The sequence below is a fragment of the Trachinotus anak genome, unplaced genomic scaffold (genome assembly GCF_046630095.1).
Source record: "Trachinotus anak isolate AG129_WGS33_773 ecotype Australia unplaced genomic scaffold, CSIRO_AGI_Tana_v1 ptg000018l, whole genome shotgun sequence".
Classification (NCBI taxonomy): domain Eukaryota; kingdom Metazoa; phylum Chordata; class Actinopteri; order Carangiformes; family Carangidae; genus Trachinotus; species Trachinotus anak.
The window spans coordinates 5,816,481-5,827,500 of NW_027273869.1; the positions used below are offsets into that span (position 1 = coordinate 5,816,481).

The 11,020-nt window shown below is 38.8% G+C and overlaps 1 protein-coding gene across 1 annotated transcript in view; it reads right to left on the minus strand.

Annotated features, from left to right (window-relative positions):
* Positions 1–736: 736 nt before the first annotated feature.
* Positions 737–11,020, minus strand: part of LOC139635143 (monocarboxylate transporter 2-like) — a 35,575-nt gene continuing 25,291 nt past the window's right edge. The window contains exons 7-9 of the mRNA XM_071502170.1: positions 9,126–9,269; positions 7,328–8,131; positions 737–6,513 (exon numbers count right to left, since the gene is read on the minus strand). Of these exons, the coding sequence (XP_071358271.1) occupies positions 6,239–6,513; positions 7,328–8,131; positions 9,126–9,269 (1,223 nt within the window). The 3' untranslated portion in view covers positions 737–6,238. The remainder of the gene's footprint in view (positions 6,514–7,327; positions 8,132–9,125; positions 9,270–11,020) is intronic.

An 11,020-nucleotide genomic window follows, 5' to 3' on the forward strand; every position in this document is an offset into this window, starting at 1 on the left:
TTTGTTTTCCTGCTCTAGTCCAGCTGAAGGTGGATCAGGTCAATCAACTTCTCGTTCAAGATCAGACTCTGGCTCAAACTGATTAGACGGAACAGACTCCATTATAACGGCCAAAACCATTTGTTTACAGCTACGTGAGAAAACAAGACGTAAGCGGAATGTGTAATGTCCGACAAGCTGACCAATCAAAGCACACAGGGCTCTGATTGGTCAGCTTAAGAGAGGCAAAGGGAGGGGCTTAAAGAGCCCTGTGACCTCAGACAGAGGGTGAACAGAGTACAGTATAAGATGTACAGTATTAGACTTATGTCTTTTTGGAAAATTGAAGCATGCAAATCTATTTTAGTAGACACCAAGAATGTAATGTTGAACACTAAGATGGCCATAATGAACTAAATGAAATTAACTAGGAGTTTCTAATGTATAGTCACATGTTAAGTCAGGACCATTTATGGATCAAACATGGTCTGCTTAGTAGACATTTCAACTTGACCATGAACACCATATTTAATGTTTTTCTTGGGTATTTTTATTTGATTATTTGTAATTTTCCACTTATTCTTGTAATCACACTAATATGAGACTGTCTTTCCTCCTCGACAGTACAGCTCAGATGAAACATGATAACGCCATGTTTTATATACTGATCAGCAGGATACGATGTTAGCTGGGTTAAAATTTAAGAATTAAAACACCAGTCAAACCATGAAATTATAAACAGTCATGTGGCAAAAGCTTATTTGGATATATATTTATTTTCTACTGTGATAGGTGATATCTTCATATTACAATTACAAAAACATATATCAGTTTTCTATACCCGTGTGGTACTTTTCCTCGTTCTGACATGACGGCTGCAGAGGTAGTGGAAAGCCTGACACAATCTGAAAAATTGGTTTAATGCCATACAGAGTTGCCCTGATGAGAAAGCACACAGTAAGTCTGCTACTGGAAGGACATAATGGACTGAGTTCACTTCTGAGGCAGACTACAGTATGGAGGTCCAAACATGTGAACACAACAAATGTGTTCACACACAGAAATATTTGCATCCTTATTTATGTTTACAAAGTCCGATTACTACAATATACACGCCAAAGACCGAACAATTTAGCAATAATTAGATGTTACATGTTCTTACAGCTTATTTGTTCATATGTGTTAATGAAGACGCAGGTAGGAGTGAATCTTGGATTAGTGGCTACATACGTTGATTATTTACACAAAATGAAAGAATGCCGTTATTTGTGAACATACAGGAGAGTAGGATCAGGGACGAATCAATGAGCTGAAATGTTTGAGCAACACAATATTATGTTTATCGTGTTCACAAAAAGCTTTTGTTAATGGTCAATGTAGCACAGTAAGGCACAGTTAGCTTAACAACCAGAGATGTTACTGACAGTCCTGCAGCCTCCCAGTAGCAAACCACCTTGTATACAGTCAAGACCAACACTGATCCTCTCACCACATCGATGAGAAGAAATAATAGTCTCATCTAAGCTGGAAGATTTCATCCTGCAGACTGGAATTTTGTTCTACTGAACATCTGTTAAATCACTTGACAGAGGCAGAAAATATCCCTTTGGCTCAGAGGGTAGAGATTTTAAAATTAATGGTTTTCAAAAGGGGGTTTTGAGTGTGAAAAACCTGAACACAAAATAAGCTTGTGAAATTTTCATTTTGAGAAATTCTTCCAAAATTCATCCAATTTTATCAAAGTATGCCTGGGTTAAATTAATGCCTCTGAGACATTTTTTCCATGTTTTCTTGGCTCTGCCCATTAATGATGAACTAAATCAATCAGGTGATGTCTCCTTCATATCTGAAACTGTACCAATATTTGAAACTCCAATCTGTTAAGTCTATCAGCTAAACTCAGTCACAGACTGAGAGGGTTAGCTGCTAATTGCTTTCCAAGACAACCCTGAAATACAGAAATGGTGACACGATGCCTCATTTTCACTTCAAATTTGCTTGTATCCAACACCAAACAATCTCTTCCAGTTTCTTTCAGGCCCTTACAAACTTAACTCCTTTTAATCTCTTTATCGATTCCACACATAAAAAAACAAAAAAACAAAAAACAAACAAAAAAACCAACCAAAAACCAGTCAAACTATATATTAATTAATGAAACAATTTTCAGCCACTGAACATACATTTCCTTTTTAAACAACATGTATGTGTTTACAGACACAATAATAGTAAATAAATTTATTCATTTTAACCTCTCTGCTAAATTTGGTCTTAAGCAATTGTCAAAATAAAACGCTTTCTAAATTAAGTTATATATGTAAAAAGAAAAGAAACACAAAATATATGCAATCCTAAGCAATATAATTAATAAGGCTATTGGTGTAGGTCAAATCCAGTCTTAATTATTTGGATTCTATTATTATAACATATTTCCTTTTCTTTTACAATAAATATTTGTACCAAAATACATAGAAATGTATTGCTTAGATTTGGACAAACACTTCATGGTTTTGCATTACAATGTATATTAAGGAGAATACCACAAAATTTACTGTATGTGTTTTGTGTTGTGTTATGTGATGTGCTGCCCCTATGGAAACAGCAACTGATATTCTAATATTTCACAAGAAAACAGCAACTACAGACAAAAAAACAGAAAAAATACAGACAACGATCTTGATTCTCTCACATTGTGTTAATTATCTCATGACCCCTTAGATGTAACCTTGCGACTCCTTTTGGGGTCCTGACACCCAGATTGGGAACCACTGCTTTTAACCATCCCAGATGGTGTACTTTATGCTCCCTGGACCAATGATATTATTTCTGCTCCATCTACAAAAGGAGTAAGCCGCTCTTTCTACTCAGTTCTTATTACAGATAACACGGAAAACAAAAGTCTACATGGTTTGAAGAAAAAATATTGAAATTCGATGGTATTCCCCTTAGTTCCATCAAACCATGACAGTGTTGTGTTTTGTTCTAATTGTATTACATTGTACAACTTTAACATATAAATACCAAGAAAGTATATTCCTACTGATAATACCCCCACCGAAAAAACAAAAAACAAAAAACAAAAAAAGAAAATAAAAAGCCCAAATGCATTTACATTACTCATGAAACTGACACCTTGTATGGGCTAGACAAAAAATAATATATGAAAACTAGTGTGTTCTGTTGAAAGGTAAAGCTTGGCTTTACCTTTTGGTCTAGATGGTTTTACACCAGCAGGGGGCAGCGTTATTTGGTAGAAAGTGATTGTACAGCAGTCTGTTTCCCCCATTGAGAGTCATCATGCACAGTGAGCATAGTGAATGAAAGTTGTCCCTCTTTCCACTAATTAAGTGCAAGCAGGATAAGTCAACATTCATAAGGTATTAATGTTATTCATTAGGAAGGTACAGACATGGTAATACATGAAAATACTAATATCGGCATGAAATGCTGGTGAACAAAGTGCATTTTGGGAGTTTAAGTGGCTACATGAACAGATAAAGTCAGTGTCTAATGAGAGGTAACCTCAACATGTAAGGCCTAATCAAGTAATGACAACCTGGGTTCGTCTGAATGTGGTTGGGGCTGCTTCAAAACAACATCTCCATATGGAAATATATGTGAAACCTAGTCCTGGTCCAAAAGCAAGTTCAGGTCAAGAGCTTCATAAAACTAGGAACACAATATTGTGCAAATCTTTCAAAATGATCTCATTTACAGTAAATAGCAGAGCAGTTTCTCTCAACAGTGCTGATACCCTCAGAGGACAAAGCTGATTGATCTTATTTAGAGGATTTCCTCTGTGACTTGGGTAAAGATGGTACATAGTTGAGAGCCACTGCTGCACAGCTGGAGAGCTATTTATCATGAGTCTGAATACACATTCAAAGCAGGAAAAAAAGACAATTTGTTCATGATTGTTTTGAAATTCTACATTTGTTATTTAAATGTGTCTGGCTTTGGGTTAGGGTCATCTGAGACAGGACACCATTGGTCAGCGCTTGGCTTCAGGTTACAGTAGGGTGACATTTACAAAAATGAATATGTGGAATGGACAGAATATTGAACAATATTGACATTTATAGCAACAGAAAGTTACACTGTTACACGATATGTTCACCCAGTGAATGTGCACAATATAATTGTAAATACAGGCGGACTTGATTTGCATTCATAATTATCAGTACTATTCCTTCAGGTGTTAATGGAGAGACTATACAGAACAATACCACCTCATGGTTTTAACATTTCAATACAGACATGTTAGGAGACAAATGGAGCAGATTACATTAAATGTCTTGTTAAGTTAACAGCGAAAAAAGTGGGTCACATTTAACACAAAGGTGTATCAGCTTCATATAATACTATCAAGTATTCACTGTCGTCACATTACATCACATTTAAGGCAATGTATAATAGATGGACTGTTAAACTGACCACAAGAAATACACTTCCCTGTATATCTGCATTTGAATATGTGAGAGTATATTGCTCATGGGGCTGTATGTGTATAAAACCACTATTATGCAGATGGTTTTTGGTCATTAATACCTTAATAAGGCCCACAGAGGAAATTACATTCAACCATAATTAAACGTATTGAATTGCAGCGGTTTTATAAAGATATTTGAGAGAAGTATGGCCATTTCTCTTTCAGTGCAGCATAGTGTATATGAGTGCAACATGGAGCATGTGACCACTTACATTTTATGACTTGATCGAAAGTATTAAAGTGGGACATAGGTGCAGGTTTTACGACACAACATTACAGTGCTCAGGCGGGCAGCATAATACGTGGGCACCAGTGTCACCAGCTGTGAACACATCTGTTCTTTATTTATGGAAGTGGGAATTTTAGGGCACCCAATTGCCATGAGAAACAGTGCAATTTTGCGTTCTTGCTCCATGCGCATCTCCACATGGATCAACCATTTTCTAGTGCACTTGCTAACAGTGTATTCACAGCGCAAGCAACACACTCGACAAGTCATACGAAGTTTTTGCTTCCTACAGAGCTGAGCGACCAGAGAAACTCAGCCAAACTTTCTCAGCAGCTGCCAGCATCGAGCCAGATCGTAGCTCCTCCGTCGATCCCTATTAATATATTTCAGGATCATTAGCCTAAAATAGGAGCAGATGAGTTCAGCCAGTTGCGGAGAACTTTGAAGAGTCTTTGACTGTGAGACATCTTAAAGTTTGACGTTTCATCTCTGAAATGGTTGCATCTGTTCATCTTCTCTGCTAACGATTGAGCATCTCTGATCTGACTGTGCAGTTGATACATTCAGAGCCTCTAACTACCCACACTGACAAAACATGCAACACAACCGTGTTGCTTGTGGTGTGAACACAGTTAGGGATCAATGCTCTACAAAACTTCCCCAAGAATGGACATTGGCGCTTGCGAACAACCCGATTACCTTTCAGTCAATGAAAGGTCTTTCTAACCACCAAGAAAACTTTTACTGCATCCACTTCTGAAGTGAACCTTTCTTCATTTACCAAGACTTTGGTGTGTTGTGAGGAGATGTTATTTTTAACCTGTGAACTCTATTTGCTGGTGCTGTCGGAACAATGGCAACACGCTGCATTCACGTCATATCGGAAGACACCGGAGGAAAAACGGAACGACGCTTGTTGCTACAGCTTGGAATATTTTAACGTGTTGGGACAGAGATTACTAAAAATCAAGCATTGACAAAAGCGTGGGTAATACTTTTCTTAAGCAGAGCTGATTGTCTTAGTGTGACTGATTTCCTAATTATCTGCCAGCATCTGTGGATTTGTCGCTATGCTTGCTTTCGGTTGACACAATTTTGTATAATCCCATATCCTGTCTGAAACTGCAACTTGGTGTCTGCTGTGAAGGAATTTGTCCCTCATTTGCAGTGTTGTATTTACATTAAATCCGATATGAGGTGAACGTGGCAAAAAAAAAAAAAGAAAATAGAGTTAGTAATACACTGTTTTCCACAAACATTTTCTGACTTTTAGCCTCTTCACATGCATACAGTATCTTACACTTTTCTGTCAGGTTAATATTTCTGTTATAGTCACAGCGGATGCTCTTTGACAAACAGATATTACTCCTCACCGCGTTGTTGCTTTGGCAGTTAGTTTTAGGGAAGTGCAGAGGATCCCAAGTTGAGCCTGGTTGAACACCTAGAGGCACCTCTTGGCTTGGAGATCTGTTTGATCGTGGTTGAAAGTGTTGCAAGGTTGCTCTGGAGGTGAAGGTGAACTGTTGGCAGAACAGAAGGATCTAGATGTTGGTTTCCCGCTGCATAGGTTCCTCATCTTTCTTGTTGACCAGCTCCTCAGAGGCCTGCGCTTTCCCATCAGCCTCCTTCTGATCCCGATCCTGGTCTGGATCTTCTGTCTCAGTCCGTTTGTACATTTCTGCATGTTTGCGTTCACGCTCCAAGAGTCTGTAGTTAATGAAGTTTCCAATGAAGAGCCAAATACTGGCCACAATAACAATAGCTCCACAGCAAAAATACATGTACTTGTAGTTTTTCGTGACATCGACCAGTTTCCCTGTAAGACAACACAAAGTTTTAAAATGTTAAAGTATCTGTGCAAAGTTTTGCAGTACAATTGAGATGTATTTTACAGAAAACATTCCTAAATGTCAACGATAGCCAGTTAGTAATATAAAGGCTGGTCAAGTCCGTATATAAAAACGGTAAAATCTTGTTTCGAGATCTAGTCATTTCAGTAGAATCACCACAATCATTTGATATGTTTGTGGGGGGAAATAAATATGTACAAATCTTTTAAAACAAGTTCAGCTTTGGTGAACTGTTGACCACCAGCAAATCATATTAACAACGTTGACCTCTGAAGGAATGAGATCTACAGAACCCAAATATGAGTTGGTATTAGTTGTATACTGTACTTATTAGTTGTATTGCAATACTACTTAACCAGCAAGCATTTGTGACTGATGAGTGCTAGAATGTTGTCAGCTGGTGTTAGTGGTTAGCTCAGCAGCTACAGTAGTTGGTCAACTAGCCTCTATAAATGCTCTTTAAACCACTGTACCTTTCTGGTGCGACCAGGCCTTTGTAATGTTTTGTATTCAATTAAGTTCCATTTTTAACCATCAGCTGATGAGGAATTCTCTTGATACATTATCTCTTTCATGATAAGACCTAGCCAAAATGGCAGTGTAGCCACATTAATACATGAGAACAAATATCACTGATGTAATACAAAACAGGACACGATAGACATGACATGACTGATGGAATCTGATAGCCAGAAGAGCTAGGAAGCTAAGTTAAAGTTAAGCTAGTTAAAATCATTTTTGTAAGTGAATGAAATATGCTCTCAAACAGAAAGACCGTACCTGCAAGTGGTGGACCAAAGAGGACCGGGCAGCACTCCACAATGGTGGTGAGTCCCACAGCACTGGAGAATCTCTGAGGCCCAACGAGGTCCATGAGTGTTTCAAACAGCACTGAGCTGACCATGCCAAAGGCAAAGCCAAAGAACACCGCATACACCACCAGACCGGTGTAGCTTTCCACCAATGGGCAGAGGATGTGGCACACCCCATTGTACAACACAGCAAAGCTGAAGAAGTACTGGATATTGGGCCGAATCCAGCGCGAGTTGGCCAGTAGTCCCATGGACGGCCTGGCAAACATGTCGACAAAAGCCAGGATTGAGAGGAGGAAAGCAGCAGAGTACTCATCCACACCCATGTCTTTGGCATAGGCTGCAAGGAAGACAATAGGTGCAAAGAAGCCCAGGAACATGATGACATTGCCTGACAGATAGATGAGGAAGCCACGATGTTTGAAGAGCGTCAAGTCTAGGTATTGGTTTACTGTTTGCCAGGCAGTGCGTTTCTCTTTCGTTGTGGTGCTGATGGCAGCCAACTCTTCATCCTTCTTGGCCTTGTTGGGTGGAGGTCCCAGAGGCCTCATGAGCGAGCCAGCCACACAGCAGTTCAGCAGCAGACCGCCCAGGATGAGGAAGCTGCCTCTCCAGCCAAAGTGGTTGAAGAGGTACTGGTTGAGAGGAGCCAGGGTGCTAAGGAACACCGGACTGCCTGCCATCGCCAGCCCGTTAGCAATGGGACGCTTCTTATAGAAGTACTTGCCTATCATAGTCAACGCTGGCTGCAGGTTGAAAGCTAGTCCAAGTCCTATGAGGACAGATGGCAGAGGTAAATAAGACTTGTAACTGCTGTGCTACAACTGTTAATGCAATAACTGGTGCAAACTGACGGATAACGAAGCCTCAGCTGTTTGTTATTTTGCTTTTTGTTATTGTTAATAAAGCTAATTCGCAAACATGGATGTTAGCACTGTCATTTACTAGCATACTAGCGTTACCTTTTAGCTTTAAGTACAACTGTGCCCAAGCACAACCTCACAGAGCAGCTAGCATGGCTGCAGCGTTTTAGTCTTTAGCAGCCAACTGTGCATAAACTTTACAGTTTGAAAAAGAGTAACCATATTTTGAATTACGGACATATTTTACTTCTGAGGCTAGGAGTTATGTAGCAATATATAATATATATATTATAGCAATATAGAGCAGAGCTGAGAATATTGTTTCCATTTATGTGATAAACTTCCCAATAATATATTAAGTGTCATCAAAAGGCATTTTGCACACATCCATTCAAATACAACAGCATAAAATCTCCATTAAGAACTATTTTTAAAAATTATTATAGCATCAAATAACTTCACCGGGAATTTTAAGTCACCCGGAGCTGCTGAGAGTATGGGCTGTTAGAGAGTCTTGGTGTTAAACAAGACACAGTTATAGGTTTGCTCTCATGGGCTATGGATTGATATTGTTGTACTGTGTCTGGAGTAGACACAGTAGAAATATGCTGAAAAGAATACATGAAGCCCAACTAGGGAAAATTTCAGCCTTGATCAGGGGGCCAGGTAATTTTGGTGGAGGTAGGTTGATGTTTACCAACCCCTACTGTGAGTAAGTTGTAAGTTGGCACATAAAATAAATTTAAAAAAACGTAATAAAATTAAGGCAAAAACTGAAAAAGACTGAATAAACAAACCAAACGCTCTTCCTGCTGAGACTGTTTTATTTATAACCTGCTATTTAGACGTAGAGGCTAATCAAATTAACTGAAACTGGACTTAAGTGGATTTAGAAGTACTTACCACCGATAACTCCTATGCAGATGTAAAGCTGCACGACGCTGACGCAGAATGAAGCTAAGATCATGCCAGTGGAACACAGGCAGCCCCCCATCATGACGATGGGCCTGCAGCCGTACTTGTTGACGAGTATGCTGCTGATGGGACCTGGAACAAATGGGAAACAGAAAATCAACCCACGCATGTTGCATGTTTACAGTACAGGATCACTGAAAGTGAGTGCATAATGATTTAATCTGGTTAGTGCTGCACGCCAGGGGAGCCTAGCTTCTATTTATAGCGGCAACAGGGCTGTTTCAATTTTTAAACACAGCCGTCCCATCATCCTCTGTTAAAACAATTTAAGGGAAATAAGTGACAATGTAATAAATTAGAAAAGACCTTCATAGAAGAATATCATTTTATGTCCAATATAATGCATTTTAACAGGCAGTACAGTGTGTATGTATCAAGATATTTTTTGATCCTCCAGTCTGTGCTTTCAGGTGCTCACTGTGCAGCCTGCATCACTATACATTTCATTCACAAACCCAGAAAAGGAAATGACAGAGCAGGGACCTTCTTCTATCTGAAACCTACGTAAGAATCACCTGCTGTAAACATGTTAGGGTTATATTCAGGCAACTGCAACGCCATGTCTTACATCAGGTTAATTAGGTTTTAACCAAATCCCAGTTTAACCATATTATCTAAATGACTTAATTAGAAGTGAAAACAAGGGTCAGTGTTAATATTATTACCCAGACCATCCGTAGTAAACGCCCATCAGGCCTTGAACAGCCACTTCCTGTTGTATACACACTTTTACTTTTATGCCATGAATTGTGAATTCATTCACTTTCATTTTGACTGGAAAAAAGTGGTCCAGATAATGATGATGACCTGGAAAGGACCAAAAAGGCAGGAACTGATAATGCTTTACGCAACATTTGTTAGCAAACCCTTTTAGTTCTACCAACCATTGAGGGAAGTATCTGGCTCTTTAGCGGCTAAATGCTCAGTAGCTAAATGCTACCTTTGTCCATCTGCTGTTAGGTCTCGGACACGTAAGGTTATTTGAGAGTGAACCAGAACATCGACGTTTCAGGCTGAAAAACCAAAACAGTGAGCTTAAAGATGCTAAATCACATTGTTAAGCTAATGGGAGCTGCAGGTGGGAGTCAGGGGATAATTCTCTGTAAATCTGTCACGACTAGCGACACCTTTTACTTTAGATATAGTCATTTGACACATTGTTAATACAAAATAATGATCAGTGCAGCTTTAAAATCTTAGCATGACTGGTAGGGAGGATAACTGGTTCTGTACTAATGAAAATAAACCACAGAATAAATGCCAGACAGAAGGATCATTCCTTTCCTCCATAATAAGGATTTAAAATCTGGATTCTCACTTATCATGTAAGTAAATGTTGTACAATGTTTTAACGAGATGAATCATAACTGGAGAAAAGCCAATACGTCACTGGGGTGGGCAAGGTGGTTTTTATACCGGAGACACTCAATATGTTTTGAATGTGTTTTTGAATTATGACTCCGTTCACTGAACTATTAAATAAAACGGTGGCTTCTGCATTTTACATCAAATTTGCTGCTGTGTTACTTTATATTCTATTGTTTACATTTTTCGACTTCAGGTATATGAGAACATTTTGATCAGTTTTAAACAAATCTTGGTCCATAATTATGAAGAATGTGGCTGCTTTACACTTTTTAGGAATCATGCATCCCATAACTCGCACTGTCTCCTATCCCTCAGCTGAATTTTAAGCACAGGAGGTGTAAATGAAATAGGGAGAGAGAAAAGTAATGAAAGATGTTTTTTTTTTTTTGTTTAAATAATGCTCTCATTACCAGCCAGAAGATATATCATATTTCTGCCAGGCCCAGTGCAATTTA